Below are 20,251 nucleotides of genomic sequence, written 5' to 3' on the forward strand. Positions count from 1 at the left end.
TCAGCCTGGAGTCTCTGGCGCTGCGCAGAGACCTCAAGGGACCTCTGGATCTGTACCCAAGAAGCACGTAGGACGGAAAGGTGATCCTCCACAGCCGGAATATCCTGGGGAGAGAATACCTCCGGTAACACGGCAGGTTGGAACCCATAATTGGCCATGAAGGGAGACGTCCCAGAGGAAGAGTTCACCGCCGTGTTCCTGGCAAACTCAGCCCAAGGCAGGAGGTCAACCCAATTGTCTTGGTGATCGGAGACATAGCAACGAAGGAATTGCTCCAAGGCCTGATTGGATCGTTCTGCGGCCCCATTGGACTGAGGGTGGTAGGCCGATGAGAAAGAGAGATGAATCCCCAACTGGGAGCAAAAGGCGCGCCAGAACCTGGACACAAACTGACTCCCCCGATCCGACACAATCTCCTTGGGCAAACCGTGCAACCGGAAGACCTCCCTGGCAAAAATCGAGGCCAACTCTTGTGCAGAGGGTAACTTCTTGAGAGGTAACACAGTGGCACATTTTGGAAAACCGATCCACTATCATGAGAATGACCGTATGGCCTCGGGATGCAGGGAGGTCCACAATGAAATCCATCCCCAGGTGTGACCATGGACGCTCCCCGGTGGCTATGGGTTGCAAAAGGCCCAACGGAAGGTGCCGAGGGGACTTACTCTGGGCACAAACGGAGCATGCCGCTACATATGCGGCGATGTCGGAACGTAGAGAAGGCCACCAGAACAGACGTGAAACAGCCCAGGACAGCTGATTCTTTCCAGGATGCCCCGCGGCCTTGGAGTTATGGTAGGTTCGCAACAACCGAGTGCGCAACTCCTCAGGCACAAAACACCTGCCGTTGGGTCTCCCAGAGGGAGCACCAGATTGAGCCGCCAAAATCTGCTCACCCAGGGGAGAGGTCAGGCTGGTGCGAATGGCGGCCAGGATCTGATTCGGAGGTATGACCGAAGTCGGAATCGACTCCTCCCCGGACAGCTCGGAGTACTGCCGTGATAAGGCATCCGCTCTGATGTTCTTGGAACCGGGTAGGTAGGAGACCACGTAATTAAAACGTGACAAGAACAGAGCCCATCTGGCCTGACGTGGTGTCAATCTCTTGGCCTCAGAGAGGTAGGTCAGATTCTTGTGGTCCGTCAGGATGAGAACCGGAACCACCGAGCCCTCGAGCAAGTGCCTCCATTCTTTAAGGGCCTGCACGATGGCCAATAACTCCCTGTCACCAATCTGATAGTTGCACTCCGAAGACAGTTTCCGGGAGTAAAACCCACAAGGAAGCAGAGGACCCTCTGGTGTTCTACGCTGAGACAGGAGGGCGCCTACTCCCGTCTCAGACGCGTCCACCTCGAGGACAAACGGCAACCCAGGGTTGGGATGCGACAGAATCGGAGCCGACACAAAGGCGGACTTTAGAGCCTCAAAAGCTCGGATGGCCTCGGGCGGCCAGACCTGGGGATTACTGCCCTTCCTGGTCAGATCCGTGAGAGGCTTGGCTAGCATGGAAAAGTCCCTGATGAACTTCCGATAATAATTGGCGAAGCCCAAAAAGCGCTGCAGGGCACGAAGACCACTGGGCTGGGGCCACTGTAAGACAGCCGAAACCTTCTCAGGATCCATGGAGAACCCCTCAGCGGAAATGATGTAACCTAAGAAGGTTACCTGGGATCGGTGAAATTCGCATTTCTCAAGCTTACCGAACAGCTTGTTCTCTCGTAACCGTTGCAACACTCGTCTGACATCCAGAATGTGGGCCTCCATGGATTCAGAATATACCAAGATGTCATCCAAATAGACCACCACACACTGCTGCAACAGGTCACGGAAAACATCGTTGATGAATTCCTGGAAGACTGCGGGCGCATTGCACAACCCAAAGGGCATAACCAAGGATTCATAATGACCGGTCCTGGTGTTAAACGCGGTCTTCCACTCATCGCCCGCCTTGATCCTTACCAGGTTATATGCCGCCCTCAGGTCGAGTTTGGTAAAGACCGTGGCCCCTTTGAGGCGATCGAACAGCTCGGAAATCAAGGGTATCGGGTAAGCGTTCTTGATCGTGATGCGATTGAGACCCCTGTAATCGATGCAAGGCCTCAACTCACCGCCCTTCTTTTTCACAAAGAAAAATCCAGCCCCTGCCGGGGACGAGGATTTGCGAATGTGTCCGCGTGAAAGCGCCTCCCTCACGTACTCCTCCATGGCCTCATTCTCCGCTACCGACAGTGGATAGACTTTGCCACGAGGAGGAACGGCACCAGATTGTAACTCTATGGCACAATCGTATGGGCGGTGCAGGAGGTAGGGCAACCGCACGCACCTTATCGAATACATCCCGGTACTCCTCGTATTCAGGAGGCAACAGAGAGTCCGAGGAAGTACACAGCAACTTGACAGGCCCATGGATGCAACTAGCCCCACACTGCGGTGACCACGAGAGGATCTCGGCCGATCTCCAATCGAAAGTCGGATTATGCTTCTGGAGCCAGGGGTACCCCAAGACCACCGAGTAGTGTGGAGACGAAATAACCTGGAGACAGACCGACTCTCTGTGAACGGCACCAATGGCCATCCCCACTGGAAGGGTCTCATGAGTCACGTGTGGCGGCAGAAGGGGTCTGCCGTCTATCGCCTCAAGAGCCAGTGGGGAACCTCGAGGCTGCAGAGGAATGGAATTGGCGGCAGCGAACACACTATCAATGAACAAACCACCAGCACCAGAGTCCACCAACGCCTGGGTCGTCACCGAGCCCCCGACCCAGGAGAGGACAACAGTAATCAGTGGTTTGTCAACACGGGAAACCGGGGACGAGGAGACTCCACCCAAGATCTGCCCCCGACAGGATCTCAGGTGCGAGCGTTTCCCGGACGGTTCGGGCATGCCAACCGAAAATGCCCACCGAGACCACAGTACATGCATCGGCCCTCGCGTCTCCGGAGTACCCTCTCCCCCTCGGACAGGCGAGCAAACCCCAGCTGCATGGGTTCACCCCCAGACAAGTCATCCCCAGGAGGCGTGGGAGGAGAGGGAGGCACGGGTGGGACAGCAAACGTAGGCGCCAATCTGTTAGAAGGCCTCCGCAGGCTCTCCTGAAAGGAAGGTCTCTCCCTGAGTCTGGTGTCAATCAAAATCAGGAAAGAAATAAGAGACTCGAGCTCCACTGGTAGGTCCTTAGCTGCAACCTCATCCTTCAAGGCATCCGAGAGACCATGAGAGAAAGCAGCGACCAGAGCCTCATTATTCCAGCCCACCTCTGCTGCCAGGGTACGAAACTCAATGGCGTATTCAGCTACGGATCGTGAACCCTGTCTGATGGACATAAGGAGCTTCGCAGCAGAGGCAGCACGAGCCGGCACATCGAATACCTTCCGAAGAGAAGCAACAAAACCGGAAAACTCGGCAACCACCGGATTGTTGTTCTCCCATAAAGGGCTGGCCCAGGCCAAGGCCTTGTCCGAGAGCAGCGAGATCAAGAAGCCCACCTTTGATCTCTCAGTAGGAAAGGCATGTGGCAGCAACTCGAAGTAAATGCCCACCTGGTTAAGGAAACCTCGGCACTGAGTTGGCTCTCCCCCAAAGCGCTGTGGAAGGGGGGCAGAACCGGTCATACCCCGAAACACCGCAGGCGCAGCAACAGGTGTCGGGGTAGACTCTGGCGCAACAACCGGAGCGGCAGTAGGAGCGGGCCCAGGAGCGACAACCGACCCATCGGCAACGGAAGCTAAATGAGCCGTGCGTTCAAGCAGGGTTTGCAACGCCACAGCGAACCGACCCAACAGGTGATCCTGCTGATCAAGTCTGGCAACCAGCGTAGGTAGCGAGGATGGCCCTGTACCGTCAGAATTCATGGCTTGGTCCTAATGTCATGGAACCATGAACCAGACGTACAACAAGAGATGAGTGGAAATAAGAAGGCTTTATTGAAAATAAAGCTGTAAGGCAAAAGTCCAAACGGATGGCTAAACCGAAGCAGGGTCTTGCGAAACCAGAGATCAGGAACCAGAAGGGTAGTCAGATGAAGCCAGGATCAGGAACCAACAGGGTAGTCAGACGAAGCCAGGATCAGGAATCAGCAGGGTAGTCAGACGAAGCCAGGATCAGGAACCAGAAGCAGCAGCAGTCTTAGAAGCATGTGAGCACAGGAGGACCAAGCAGGGAACTGAAGCCACAGACCTCCTATATATATGAGCTAGGCATCCAGCTCCTCCCAGTGGGAAGGAGGAGCCGCAGGGTGGGAGGCTACAAGAAACCCAGAAACCAAGATGGCCGCCAGCACATGTCAAACGAAGGAGAACAGCAAGGAGGTAAGACCATGACAGTACCTCCCCCTCAAGGGCCCCTCCTCCGCGGAGTAAGGAACGGTTTCTGAGGGAAGCGTGCGTGGAAGGCTCGGAGCAAGGCAGGAGCATGGACATCTGCGGAGGGAACCCAGGAACGCTCCTCTGGACCATAACCACGCCAATGGACCAAAAACTGCACCCGGCCGCGGACCAGGCGTGAGTCCAGGATATTGCTCACCTCATACTCCTCACGATTGCCCACTTGGACCGGACGAGGCCGAGGAATCGAGGAAGTGAAACGATTACACACCAGTGGCTTCAAGAGGGAGACATGAAACACGTTGGAGATCCGCATGCCAGGAGGAAGCGCAAGGGCATAGGCTACCGGGTTTACCCTGCGAAGCACTCGGAAGGGACCAACAAAGCGAGGCGCCAGCTTGGGAGTGGGCACTCGAAGGTTGAGGTTGCGGGTGGACAACCATACGCGGTCTCCGACCTGGTAGGAAGGAGCGGGCGCTCGTCTGCGATCAGCCTGGAGTCTCTGGCGCTGCGCAGAGACCTCAAGGGACCTCTGGATCTGTACCCAAGAAGCACGTAGGACGGAAAGGTGATCCTCCACAGCCGGAATATCCTGGGGAGAGAATACCTCCGGTAACACGGCAGGTTGGAACCCATAATTGGCCATGAAGGGAGACGTCCCAGAGGAAGAGTTCACCGCCGTGTTCCTGGCAAACTCAGCCCAAGGCAGGAGGTCAACCCAATTGTCTTGGTGATCGGAGACATAGCAACGAAGGAATTGCTCCAAGGCCTGATTGGATCGTTCTGCGGCCCCATTGGACTGAGGGTGGTAGGCCGATGAGAAAGAGAGATGAATCCCCAACTGGGAGCAAAAGGCGCGCCAGAACCTGGACACAAACTGACTCCCCCGATCCGACACAATCTCCTTGGGCAAACCGTGCAACCGGAAGACCTCCCTGGCAAAAATCGAGGCCAACTCTTGTGCAGAGGGTAACTTCTTGAGAGGTACACAGTGGCACATTTTGGAAAACCGATCCACTATCATGAGAATGACCGTATGGCCTCGGGATGCAGGGAGGTCCACAATGAAATCCATCCCCAGGTGTGACCATGGACGCTCCCCGGTGGCTATGGGTTGCAAAAGGCCCAACGGAAGGTGCCGAGGGGACTTACTCTGGGCACAAACGGAGCATGCCGCTACATATGCGGCGATGTCGGAACGTAGAGAAGGCCACCAGAACAGACGTGAAACAGCCCAGGACAGCTGATTCTTTCCAGGATGCCCCGCGGCCTTGGAGTTATGGTAGGTTCGCAACAACCGAGTGCGCAACTCCTCAGGCACAAAACACCTGCCGTTGGGTCTCCCAGAGGGAGCACCAGATTGAGCCGCCAAAATCTGCTCACCCAGGGGAGAGGTCAGGCTGGTGCGAATGGCGGCCAGGATCTGATTCGGAGGTATGACCGAAGTCGGAATCGACTCCTCCCCGGACAGCTCGGAGTACTGCCGTGATAAGGCATCCGCTCTGATGTTCTTGGAACCGGGTAGGTAGGAGACCACGTAATTAAAACGTGACAAGAACAGAGCCCATCTGGCCTGACGTGGTGTCAATCTCTTGGCCTCAGAGAGGTAGGTCAGATTCTTGTGGTCCGTCAGGATGAGAACCGGAACCACCGAGCCCTCGAGCAAAAGCCTCCATTCTTTAACCCCTTAAGGACATAGGACGTACTGGTACGCCCTATTTCCCGAGTCCTTAAGGACCAAGGACGTACCGGTACGTCCTGACTTTAAAATCGGCATTCCGGCGCCGCAGGGGTTAATTTGAACAGGATGCCGGCTGAAATCATTCAGCCGGCATCCTGTTAAAACGCCAGGGGGGGTCATGTGACCCCCCCGTGTCGGCGATCGCAGCAAACCGCAGGTCAATTCAGACCTGCGGTTTGCTGCGCTTTTTGCAGTTTCTGATCCCCGCGGTCCCTGACCGCGGGGATCAGAAACTTTAGAGTGTCTAAAATCAATATAGTACACCCCCCCCTGCACCCCTGCATGATTTGATGGCAGCGGGTGGTGCAGGGGGGGTGTCGCAGGCGGTGGGGGCGTTGCGGGAGGCGGGCGGTGCGGCAGGCGGGATCGCGATCCCCCGCCCGCCTCCCATTGAATAATCGTTGGTGTACAGTGGGTATACCAGGGTGCCAGCACATTGCTGGCACCCTGGTATAAACGGCTGACATCGTTGATGCGATGTCAGCCGTTTAACCCTTTCCATACAGCGGTCCGTACGGACCGCTGTATGGAAAAGGTTAACAGTAAAAGGGAGCTCCCTCCCTCTCCGATCGGGGGGCTGCTGTGCCTTTGCAGCCCCCCGATGGGAGAGGGAGAGAGCCCCCCGACAGCCCCCCCAGAGCCCCGTCCTTACCCTTCCCCGTCGGCGCAGTTCTGACCATAACTGAGCAGACGGGGAAGGTTCCCATGACAACAGGACGCCTGCTCAGGCGTCCTGCTGTCCATGGTGCTGAACAGATCTGTGCTGAAAGCATAGATCTGTTCAGTGTAAGTAAAATACAGTTACAGATACCTATATAGGTTCTGTACTGTATTTTACAGACATCAGACCCACTGGATCTTCAAGAACCAAGTGGGTCTGGGTAAAAAAAAAAATAATAAGTGAAAAAAGTTAAGATAAAAAAAAAAAAACATTTATCACTGAATAAAAATTAAAAAAAATAAAATAAACTACACATATTAGGTATCGCCGCGTCCGTAACGACCTGATCTATAAAACGGTCATGTTACTTTCCCCGCACAGTGAACGCCATAAAAATAAAAAAATAAAAACTATGAGAAAATTGAAATTTTGCCCACCTTACTTCCCAAAAAAGGTAATAAAAGTGATCAAAAAAGTCGCATGTACGCCAAAATAGTACCAATCAAACCGTCATCTCATCCCGCAAAAAATTTGACCCTACTCAAGATAATCGCCCAAAAACTGAAAAAACTATGGCTCTTAGACTATGGAAACACTAAAACATCATTTTTTTTGTTTCAAAAATAAAATCATTGTGTAAAACCTACATAAATAAAAATAAAGTATACATATTAGGTATTGCCGCGTCCGTATCGACCGGCTCTATATAAATATCATATGACCTAACCCCTCAGGTGACCACCATAAAAAATAAAAATAATAAATTGTGCAAAAAAAGCAATTTTTTGCCATCTTACGTCACAAAAAGTGTAATAGCAAGCGATCAAAAAGTCATATGCACCCCAAAATAGTGCCAATCAAACTGTCATCTCATCCCGCAAAAAATTAGACCCTACTCAAGATAATCGCCCAAAAACTGAAAAAACTATGGCTCTCAGACTATGGAGACACTAAACAATTTTTTGGTTTTAAAAATGAAGTTATTGTATAAAACTTACATAAATAAAAAAAATTGTATACATATTAGGTATCGCTGCGTCCGTGACAACCTGCTCTATAAAATTACCACGTGATCTAACCTGTCAGATGAATGTTGTAAATAACAAAAAAAAAAACGTGCCAAAAAAGCTATTTCTTGTTACCTTGCCGCACAAAAAGTGTAATATAGAGCAACCAAAAATCATATCTACCCTGAACTAGTACCAACAATACTGCCACCCTATTCCGTACTTTCTAAAATGGGGTCACTTTTTTGGAGTTTCTACTCTAGGGGTGCATCAGGGGGGCTTCAAATAGGACATGGTGTCAAAAAAACCAGTCCAGCAAAATCTGCCTTCCAAAAACCGTATGGCATTCCTTTCCTTCTGCTCCCTGCCGTGTGCCCGTACAGCGGTCTACAACCACATATGAGGTGTTTCTGTAAACTACAGAATCAGGGCCATAAATAATGAGTTTTGTTTGGCTGTTAACCCTTGCTTTGTAACTGGAAAAAAAATATTAAAATGGAAAATCTGCCAAAAAAGTGAAATTTTGAAATTGTATCTCTATTTTCCATTAAATCTTGTGCAACACCTAAAGGGTTAACAAAGTTTGTAAAATCAGTTTGAATACCTTGAGGGGTGTAGTTTCTTAGATGGGGTCACTTTTATGGAGTTTCTACTCTAGGGGTGCATCAGGGGGCTTCAAATGGGACATGGTGTCAAAAAACCAGTCCAGCAAAATCTGCCTTCCAAAAACCGTATGGCATTCCTTTCCTTCTGCGCCCTGCCGTGTGCCCGTACAGCGATCTACAGCCACATATGAGGTGTTTCTGTAAACTACAGAATCAGGGCCATAAATAATGAGTTTTGTTTGGCTGTTAACCCTTGCTTTGTAACTGGAAAAAAAATATTAAAATGGAAAATCTGCCAAAAAAGTGAAATTTTGAAATTGTATCTCTATTTTCCATTAAATCTTGTGCAACACCTAAAGGGTTAACAAAGTTTGTAAAATCAGTTTGAATACCTTGAGGGGTGTAGTTTCTTAGATGGGGTAACTTTTATGGAGTTTCTACTCTAGGGGTGCATCAGGGGGCTTCAAATGGGACATGGTGTCAAAAAACCAGTCCAGCAAAATCTGCCTTCCAAAAACCGTATGGCATTCCTTTCCTTCTGCGCCCTGCCGTGTGCCCGTACAGCGGTCTACAGCCACATATGAGGTGTTTCTGTAAACTACAGAATCAGGGCCATAAATAATGAGTTTTGTTTGGCTGTTAACCCTTGCTTTGTAACTGGAAAAAAAATATTAAAATGGAAAATCTGCCAAAAAAGTGAAATTTTGAAATTGTATCTCTATTTTCCATTAAATCTTGTGCAACACCTAAAGGGTTAACAAAGTTTGTAAAATCAGTTTTGAATACCTTGAGGGGTGTAGTTTCTTAGATGGGGTCACTTTTATGGAGTTTCTACTCTAGGGGTGCATCAGGGGGCTTCAAATGGGACATGGTGTCAAAAAAACTGTCCAGCAAAATCTGGCTTCCAAAAACCATACAGCGTACCTTTCACTCTACGCCCCGCTGTGTGGCCGTACAGTAGTTTACGGCCACATATGGGGTGTTTCTGTAAACGGCAGAGTCAGGGCAATAAAGATACAGTCTTGTTTGGCTGTTAACCCTTGCTTTGTTAGTGGAAAAAATGGGTTAAAATTGAAAATTAGGCAAAAAAATGAAATTCTCAAATTTCATCCCCATTTGCCAATAACTCTTGTGCAACACCTAAAGGGTTAACGAAGTTTGTAAAATCAGTTTTGAATACCTTGAGGGGTGTAGTTTCTTAGATGGGGTCACTTTTATGGAGTTTCTACTCTAGGGGTGCATCAGGGGGCTTCAAATGGGACATGGTGTCAAAAAAACTGTCCAGCAAAATCTGGCTTCCAAAAACCATCCGGCGCACCTTTCACTCTACGCCCCGCTGTGTGGCCGTACAGTAGTTTACGGCCACATATGGGGTGTTTCTGTAAACGGCAGAGTCAGGGCAATAAAGATACAGTCTTGTTTGGCTGTTAACCCTTGCTTTGTTAGTGGAAAAAATGGGTTAAAATTGAAAATTAGGCAAAAAAATGAAATTCTCAAATTTCATCCCCATTTGCCAATAACTCTTGTGCAACACCTAAAGGGTTAACGAAGTTTGTAAAATCAGTTTTGAATACCTTGAGGGGTGTAGTTTCTTAGATGGGGTCACTTTTATGGAGTTTCTACTCTAGGGGTGCATCAGGGGGCTTCAAATGGGACATGGTGTCAAAAAAACTGTCCAGCAAAATCTGGCTTCCAAAAACCATCCGGCGCACCTTTCACTCTACGCCCCGCTGTGTGGCCGTACAGTAGTTTACGGCCACATATGGGGTGTTTCTGTAAACGGCAGAGTCAGGGCAATAAAGATACAGTCTTTTTTGGCTGTTAACCCTTTCTTTGTTAGTGGAAAAAATGGGTTAAAATTGAAAATTAGGCAAAAAAATGAAATTCTCAAATTTCATCCCCATTTGCCAATAACTCTTGTGCAACACCTAAAGGGTTAACAGAGTTTGTAAAATCAGTTTTGAATACCTTGAGGGGTGTAGTTTATAGAATGGGGTCATTTTTGGGCGGTTTCTATTATGTAAGCCTCGCAAAGTGACTTCAGAGCTGTAGTGGTCCCTAAAAATTGGGTTTTTGTAAATTTCTGAAAAATTTCAAGATTTGCTTCTAAACTTCTAAGCCTTGTAACATCCCCAAAAAATAAAATATCATTCCCAAAATAATTCAAACATGAAGTAGACATATGGGGAATGTTAAGTCATCACAATTTTTGGGGGTATTACTATGTATTACAGAAGTAGAGAAACTGAAACTTTGAAATCTGCTAATTTTTCCAAATTTTTGGTAAATTAGGTATTTTATTATGCAAAAAAATTAATTTTTTTGACTTTATTTTATCAGTGTCATGAAGTACAATATGTGACGAAAAAACAATCTCAGAATGGCCTGTATAAGTAAAAGCGTTTTAAAGTTATCAGCACTTAAAGTGACACTGGTCAGATTTGCAAAAAATGGCCTGGTCCTTAAGGTGAAAATGAGCCTGGTCCTTAAGGGGTTAAGGGCCTGCACGATGGCCAATAACTCCCTGTCACCAATCTGATGACAGAAGACAGTTTCCGGGAGTAAAACCCACAAGGAAGCAGAGGACCCTCTGGTGTTCTACGCTGAGACAGGAGGGCGCCTACTCCCGTCTCAGACGCGTCCACCTCGAGGACAAACGGCAACCCAGGGTTGGGATGCGACAGAATCGGAGCCGACACAAAGGCGGACTTTAGAGCCTCAAAAGCTCGGATGGCCTCGGGCGGCCAGACCTGGGGATTACTGCCCTTCCTGGTCAGATCCATGAGAGGCTTGGCTAGCATGGAAAAGTCCCTGATGAACTTCCGATAATAATTGGCGAAGCCCAAAAAGCGCTGCAGGGCACGAAGACCACTGGGCTGGGGCCACTGTAAGACAGCCGAAACCTTCTCAGGATCCATGGAGAACCCCTCAGCGGAAATGATGTAACCTAAGAAGGTTACCTGGGATCGGTGAAATTCGCATTTCTCAAGCTTACCGAACAGCTTGTTCTCTCGTAACCGTTGCAACACTCGTCTGACATCCAGAATGTGGGCCTCCATGGATTCAAAATATACCAAGATGTCATCCAAATAGACCACCACACACTGCTGCAACAGGTCACGGAAAACATCGTTGATGAATTCCTGGAAGACTGCGGGCGCATTGCACAACCCAAAGGGCATAACCAAGGATTCATAATGACCGGTCCTGGTGTTAAACGCGGTCTTCCACTCATCGCCCGCCTTGATCCTTACCAGGTTATATGCCGCCCTCAGGTCGAGTTTGGTAAAGACCGTGGCCCCTTTGAGGCGATCGAACAGCTCGGAAATCAAGGGTATCGGGTAAGCGTTCTTGATCGTGATGCGATTGAGACCCCTGTAATCGATGCAAGGCCTCAACTCACCGCCCCTCTTTTTCACAAAGAAAAATCCAGCCCCTGCCGGGGACGAGGATTTGCGAATGTGTCCGCGTGAAAGCGCCTCCCTCACGTACTCCTCCATGGCCTCATTCTCCGCTACCGACAGTGGATAGACTTTGCCACGAGGAGGAACGGCACCAGATTGTAACTCTATGGCACAATCGTATGGGCGGTGCGGAGGTAGGGCAACCGCACGCACCTTATCGAATACATCCCGGTACTCCTCGTATTCAGGAGGCAACAGAGAGTCCGAGGAAGTACACAGCAACTTGACAGGCCCATGGATGCAACTAGCCCCACACTGCGGTGACCACGAGAGGATCTCGGCCGATCTCCAATCGAAAGTCGGATTATGCTTCTGGAGCCAGGGGTACCCCAAGACCACCGAGTAGTGTGGAGACGAAATAACCTGGAGACAGACCGACTCTCTGTGAACGGCACCAATGGCCATCCCCACTGGAAGGGTCTCATGAGTCACGTGTGGCGGCAGAAGGGGTCTGCCGTCTATTGCCTCAAGAGCCAGTGGGGAACCTCGAGGCTGCAGAGGAATGGAATTGGCGGCAGCGAACACACTATCAATGAACAAACCACCAGCACCAGAGTCCACCAACGCCTGGGTCGTCACCGAGCCCCCGACCCAGGAGAGGACAACAGTAATCAGTGGTTTGTCAACACGGGAAACCGGGGACGAGGAGACTCCACCCAAGATCTGCCCCCGACAGGATCTCAGGTGCGAGCGTTTCCCGGACGGTTCGGGCATGCCAACCGAAAATGCCCACCGAGACCACAGTACATGCATCGGCCCTCGCGTCTCCGGAGTACCCTCTCCCCCTCGGACAGGCGAGCAAACCCCAGCTGCATGGGTTCACCCCCAGACAAGTCATCCCCAGGAGGCGTGGGAGGAGAGGGAGGCACGGGTGGGACAGCAAACGTAGGCGCCAATCTGTTAGAAGGCCTCCGCAGGCTCTCCTGAAAGGAAGGTCTCTCCCTGAGTCTGGTGTCAATCAAAATCAGGAAAGAAATAAGAGACTCGAGCTCCACAGGTAGGTCCTTAGCTGCAACCTCATCCTTCAAGGCATCCGAGAGACCATGAGAGAAAGCAGCGACCAGAGCCTCATTATTCCAGCCCACCTCTGCTGCCAGGGTACGAAACTCAATGGCGTATTCAGCTACGGATCGTGAACCCTGTCTGATGGACATAAGGAGCTTCGCAGCAGAGGCAGCACGAGCCGGCACATCGAATACCTTCCGAAGAGAAGCAACAAAACCGGAAAACTCGGCAACCACCGGATTGTTGTTCTCCCATAAAGGGCTGGCCCAGGCCAAGGCCTTGTCCGAGAGCAGTGAGATCAAGAAGCCCACCTTTGATCTCTCAGTAGGAAAGGCATGTGGCAGCAACTCGAAGTAAATGCCCACCTGGTTAAGGAAACCTCGGCACTGAGTTGGCTCTCCCCCAAAGCGCTGTGGAAGGGGGGCAGAACCGGTCATACCCCGAAACACCGCAGGCGCAGCAACAGGTGTCGGGGTAGACTCTGGCGCAACAACCGGAGCGGCAGTAGGAGCGGGCCCAGGAGCGACAACCGACCCATCGGCAACGGAAGCTAAATGAGCCGTGCGTTCAAGCAGGGTTTGCAACGCCACAGCGAACCGACCCAACAGGTGATCCTGCTGATCAAGTCTGGCAACCAGCGTAGGTAGCGAGGATGGCCCTGTACCGTCAGAATTCATGGCTTGGTCCTAATGTCATGGAACCATGAACCAGACGTACAACAAGAGATGAGTGGAAATAAGAAGGCTTTATTGAAAATAAAGCTGTAAGGCAAAAGTCCAAACGGATGGCTAAACCGAAGCAGGGTCTTGCGAAACCAGAGATCAGGAACCAGAAGGGTAGTCAGATGAAGCCAGGATCAGGAACCAACAGGGTAGTCAGACGAAGCCAGGATCAGGAATCAGCAGGGTAGTCAGACGAAGCCAGGATCAGGAACCAGAAGCAGCAGCAGTCTTAGAAGCATGTGAGCACAGGAGGACCAAGCAGGGAACTGAAGCCACAGACCTCCTATATATATGAGCTAGGCATCCAGCTCCTCCCAGTGGGAAGGAGGAGCCGCAGGGTGGGAGGCTACAAGAAACCCAGAAACCAAGATGGCCGCCAGCACATGTCAAACGAAGGAGAACAGCAAGGAGGTAAGACCATGACAACCTGCACATGAAAAATGCAATTGCATAGAAATCTTGGCACTTTCTCTGCTCATTTCCTATCTACTCCTAGTTCTTGATTTTGGATATACATATGTTTTTAGTTTTGGGAACATAGTGATAGAATGTGTAAATCCTTGTCGTATTTAAAGAGAACCTGTCACTATGAACATGTGAAGTAATCTGCAGGCAGCATGTTTTAGAGCAGGAGACGGTCCTATCAGTGATTGACAGCTATCTCTGTATACACAGTCATAGAGGGAAGGCTGTCAATCTCTGATAGGACCTAATAAGAAGCAGGGCGGCACTACCTTCTTTGAGTTCGTGGTGCACGTGTCCGTGGAATGGCGTCCAGGCAAACGTTTCAAAGAAAAAGACCGGCACTTCAGTGCCGGTCTTTTTCTTTGAAATCTCTGATAGGACCGTCTACTTGACTTCAAAGCCCAGAACGAGCAGGAATTTAAATGTATAAATTAGAAGTTATACTGAATCTCTTCCTATAAAAAGAGGCATATGTAGTTCGGTGGGAAAAAAAAATAAAGTAAAACTTGTATTTCAATCATTTAAATTCCAGCTCATGGTAACACAAGTCCTATTTCTGCTTCAATAATAAAATCCTAACTGAATGGAATAATCACATAAGACCAAATATTGGATGAAAGTTGGCCGCAATCGCAATGTTCATTTAGGGTGACATAAATAAATATTTACAATTACCATTTCATATATATATTAATTTACTAATCATTAAACCAACCAATAGATGTGAACTCCATGGACCAAGTCCACCCAGCCGAAAACCTAGGGAAGATGGGTGGTGCCCTGGTTTTATAGCTCTTCAAAGATTGATGCCCCAACCCTTCTGAGCTGGATATATAAAGAGGGATTCTTCCCGCTGTTCCCATCAAACAAATAACATTGAAGAACTCTTCCTGCCACTGCAGCAGACTCCCAATCATCTGACCCATAGTAACAGCACTGCAATGAGGGAAGATTTCAGAACCAGCTCATACTTCTGGTTGAAGCAGGAAGAAAATGACACCACTCAATTATGACATTATATCCCAGTGTTACCATGCATTCTCCAAGAAATGCACTCTGGAGGGCCCCTTCAAATTCTGGGCTTTGGCATCAAGGAGGCGGTCCTATCAGTGATTGACAGCTATCTATACACAGTCATAGAGGGAAGGCTGTCAATCTCTGATAGGACAGTCTACTTGACTTCAAAGCCCAGAACGAGCAGGAATTTAAATGTATAAATTAGAAGTTAGACTGAATCTCTTCCTATAAAAAGAGGCATCCAGGATTGTCTTTTTGAATCCTTGATACTTGACCATGTGCCAGTCTGCCCCGGGGAATAAAAGACATATTAAGACTTTATGAAAAAACTCAAACTGAACCCCATAGCACACTGTGTTATCCACTTTATTACATTTATTAAAGGTAATGTCTGCTATTCCCAAATTCTGCGCTGATTCATTTATTAATGCAGTGGTGCTTAAAAGTTTGTGAACCCTTCAGAATTTTCATATATTACTGCATAGATTTGACTTACAGCAGGGCCCCTGGTGCATGTGCATACGCTGGCATCGGTGAAAACACAGATGATGGCGTGTTAACCCCTTGTATGCTGCAGTCAAAGCTGACCGCGGCATGCAGAGGGCTCGCGGAGGGTATGGGTGCCCTCCACTTCCCCATCAGGTCCGCGCGATGCAGTGGCGGGGACCCGATGGCAGAAAAGGCAAGTCCGATGCCTTCCATAGGCATCGGAGCTTGCCTTCTACGGAAGCCTGTGAGATCCAGCCCCATAAAAGCTGACAGCCAATGCATTACAATACTAGTATTGTGATGTATTGCAGAGGGGATCAGACCCCAGAAGTTGAGTCCCAGAGTGGGGAAAAAATTAAAATTAAAAAAAAGTTAAAAAGGTGTTTTTCATAATAAAAATAAATAAAGTTTCAAGTAAAAAAAAATTATAAATTCCCAAAATGAAACACATAAAATTGTGAAAAAAACAGAAAAAAAAAACAGAAAAAAAAACCAGACATATACTATGCAAAGTAGGTTTGCAAATTTGGTAGATTAACTGAACCTGCTTTTTAGGGACATGTATAGGTTGTGGTTTTCTTTTAGTAAGAAGAACATTCTTTATAGTTGTAGTGTCCAGGTTAGGTGGTGTTGGTGTTGATAAGATGGCCGTTAACTTCCCTTGGATCCAGTCAATGAAGTACTGGGTGTTGCTGTACACGCCTGGCCTCTTGGACTGGGCACAACCACTCCCCCAACTTGTGACACCAGTCACGTAATATTTAGAGGTAGCTTCATCCAGGCACATGAGGGGTCCTCCGCTGTCACCCTGTAAGTAGAGGTGAGGAGATTATTATAGCTTCACATTGTCCATATAGTAAAGGGATTTCTAAGGAAATTAAGAATACCTGGCAGCTGTTCATAACCAGCACATAGGTTGTAGTCCCAAATCATACCGCTATACCACTGTGAGCTGTTGCACCTTTTTAGATCAACTAGGTTCACTTTAGCCTCCTGTAGAACATCTGCTGTTTCGGCAGCTATAATAATTAGGGCTGCGCATCTTCACTCGTCTCACGATTCGATGCGATTACGATTATCAAGTCCACGATTCGATTCGATTCGGCGATGCATCACGATGCATCAAGATTATTACCGAAGTCCCCTTGTTTTTTAATTTTACATCAAAAAATTAATTCAATCAGTCAGAAATTGCACAAAAATATTTATTTGTATCTGCTATTTAAACAAATCATACCAAGTTCCCTGCATATCATATAGCAAAGTCTGAATGAACAAAACAGTGCAGCAGACAACAGTATTTATTTAAAACAGTACTGTCAGTGTCTCTGTAACATTAAACTGTTGTGCTGGCCTGGCTGGTGCAGTTAGTTTATAAGTTTTACAATAGTTTTACCATATAATATATATTATATATTATATAATATTAAACAGTACCTACAAAAAAAGGAGCACTTCAGTTCCTGACTGTAAAACATCACAGTGAGTCAGTGAACCTATAACACAGTCAGTGACTGTGTTATAGGTTCACTCACTGTGATGTTTGCCAGTCAGGAACTGTCTGTCACACAGTGTGTTCAAGTTGTCTGTGTTGCAGAACTTCCTGGTTCACCGTGATTGTTTTGGCAGCAGGAGCAGCACCACCACCAGCACCAGCACCACCACCAGCACCACCACCACCACCACCAGCACCAGCACCACCACCAGCACCACCACCAGCACCAGATGGGTAGTACGTCTAGATCAGTGCTATAAGCTCTCAGAGTTGTCACTTTACAGAAAACGTTACCTGCACTGAGCACTCAGCAAGCACTCTACCACGATACATCAACTGAAGCCAAGCCATGCCACCATTAGAGGAAGCTGGAAAATCCTTGACAGAATACATTTTCAACTGAATCTGAAAACCTTGGACAAATCTTTATGGGATCACAAACACACACCACAGAATACCAGAAAAAAAATAAACACACATCCTCCTCACTGAATCATAATGGTAAAGGGCAGGCCACAGGACGGGCAATGTGGCACAGCCACCATAGTCAGACATGATGTCAGAAGGTCGGTGTGTGTTTTTTTGGTTTGTGTGAATGTGTATTTGTGTGATCCAATAAAGATTTACTCCAGGTTTTAAGTTTCAATTTATTCTTTCAAGGATTTGCCTTCCTCTGGTGGCTTGGCGGGCATCAGTTGTCTGGAATTAAATACAGAATTCTTTTGGTTGAAGGTTAAACCCCTAAACAGAGTCAGAAATTCACAGAGCATGACAGACACATTGGGAAAACACCAAAAAACACGTCAGTGTAAAAATACAAAATGGATCGGACGGACAGTCGCATAATAGAAAACCATTCTCCATCTCCTCTCCACTCCAGTGCTGCTAAAAGCTAGAATAATATCATATATTCTGATTAATCATCACAGTGAACTTAGAATATATGATATTATACAATTACAAATATACATATTATAACAAAATGTTACATTCATTGATCGTTTGCAATTGCCACGACCTGCCGACCACTGCCAGTCACCTGCAGGCGGTCACTGCCAGTCTGACTGCCAGTGCCACGACGGCACCCCACCAGTCAGTCAGTCACATTGACTGAGTGCGTTCCGTTGAGGACGAGAGTGGCATAACTGGCGTTAACCGTTAAGTAACTGGTCTTGTTGACAATGACAGGGATGGAGTTGGAGTAACTCGTCGTGAGGGAGGGGTGGGGAGGAAAAAGGGAAAGGGGAGGAAAAAGGGAAAGGGGGGGAGGGAAAGGGGAAGGGGGGGAGGAAAGAGGGAAAGGGGGAGGGGGGAGGGAAAGGGAAAGGGAAAGGGGAAGGGAAAGGGGAAGGGGGGGAGGGAAAGGGGAAGGGGGAGGGAAAGGGGGGGGGAGAAAGAAAGACACAGAGACAGACAGACACAGAGACAGACACTCACAGAGACAGACACAGAGACAGACACTCACAGAGACAGACACAGAGACAGACACAGAGACAGTCAGACAGACACAGAGACACAGACAGACAGACACAGAGACACAGACAGACAGACACAGAGACACAGACAGACAGACACAGAGACACAGACAGACAGACAGACACAGACAGACAGACACAGAGACACAGACAGACAGACACAGAGACACAGACAGACAGAACAAAATCTATAAAATTAAAAACACTGCTCAGCATTTGGGAACATGTAGATTTTTCTGTAAGAACACCAATTGATCTACATGGTCTGGTTTGAGGGCGCTTCTTTTTGCAGTTACCACATCTCCTGCAGTGGAGAAAACCCGCTCTGCAGACACGCTTGTACCTGGGATACACAAGTATTGCTTTGACAGCCGAGAAAGGAGGGGAAATATGACCTCATGCTCACGCCACCAGTTCAAAGGGTCCTCAGTGAGAGGCAGAGGTGGGGCTTTACAATAGTTTTCCATTTCCTCTTCAGCCTTGGCATAGGGGGTCTTTTTGGGTTCTATTGTACCTTCAGTGTCAGTGAAAGACTGTCCCAGCAAACTCACGAGCAGCGATCTGGCCTTTTTGGGAGGAGATGGTGGAGATTCAGAATGGTTGTCTTCGATGGGTGAACTGTCCTCTTCTTCCAGAGTTTGTTTTCTTCTAGGCACTTGATGATCCTCTTGTGTCCTCTCACTCTCATCTGATGTAATCTGTGTTTGAACAAAAAAGAAACGGAAAAAAAACAATAAGTAAAAACACAAATGTCAATGCCTTTGATTCTGATGGGGTGATGAAAAAGCACAGGAAACGGACAGTACAGTTCCCGCACCGCATCAGATTCAGAAGCGTGGTAGTGCTACTGTCGTTTCAAGAAGAAACATGATGGAATTCTTCAAATTAATTTAATTACCTCCAAGGATGCAGCTTCCTCAGTGACTCCTTTAAATATCTCCAATCTTTCTTCATCTGTGAGGATGAAAGGCAGTCCCTTAAAGCGAGGATCCAGTGCAGAGGCTGTATGAAGGATCTTCTTCTCGGCCTCACTGCTGTACCTCTTCTGGAGATCTGTTCTAATAGAATTCTTGATCTCATGGATCATGGGTGTGTCTCCCATCGTGTCTGTCATGCTCTGGAGAAGTTGTGCATTTATAGGGGCAATGAGAGAAACTATTGGATTGCGCTCTTCTGACATCAGCATGGTTGCATCCTTCATTGGCTTTAATGCACTCACGGCGTCCTCTGCATTTGACACATCTGTTTCGTTTAGAGTGCAGAGATCGGACTCTCCTCTTCTGACTTCTGGAGACAGCAAGGTGGCACAGACTGCAGGTTGTTGTTCCAAGAACCTCTCGACCATGTCGTATGCACTGTTCCATCTTGTTGCCACATCAGTTATCAGCTTATGATTCTTCAGGCCAAGACATTTCTGTTTCTCTTTTAGACAGTGGCTTGCTCTAGTGCTGCGGTGAAAGAATGTGGATATCCGACGTACTCTGCCAAGAAGCCTAGAGAGAGTGGCCACTTGTTTCAACGCTCGCTGGGATGCAAGATTCAGTGTATGGGCGAAGCATTTCACATGGGGGAATTTTCCAACTTGAGCTGCAACTATCATGTTTGACGCGTTGTCGGTCACAAGCACTACAGATTTATCGGACAGCTGCCATTCTTCCACAACATGAGAAAGTAGCTCTGCCAGATGAGCACCCGTGTGAGACTCATAAATGGCTCTCGTTTGCAGTACATGCGACAAAATCTGCCAGTCCTTACTAACGTAATGTGCTGTTATTGTAACAT

General features: G+C 48.3%; 1 protein-coding gene across 1 annotated transcript; it reads right to left on the minus strand.

The window, feature by feature from the left end:
• Positions 1-18,655: 18,655 nt before the first annotated feature.
• LOC122926150 (E3 SUMO-protein ligase ZBED1-like) lies at positions 18,656-19,557 on the minus strand. The gene is made up of 2 exons (XM_044277529.1): positions 19,368-19,557; positions 18,656-19,167 (listed from the first exon to the last, which is right to left on the minus strand). The coding sequence occupies exons 1-2, from the start codon at positions 19,554-19,556 to the stop codon at positions 18,679-18,681; spliced, it is 678 nt and encodes a 225-aa protein (XP_044133464.1). The 5' UTR covers position 19,557; the 3' UTR covers positions 18,656-18,678.
• Between the last annotated feature and the right edge of the window lie 694 nt (positions 19,558-20,251).

Source organism: Bufo gargarizans, chromosome 2 (genome assembly GCF_014858855.1).
Source record: "Bufo gargarizans isolate SCDJY-AF-19 chromosome 2, ASM1485885v1, whole genome shotgun sequence".
Lineage (NCBI taxonomy): Eukaryota > Metazoa > Chordata > Amphibia > Anura > Bufonidae > Bufo > Bufo gargarizans.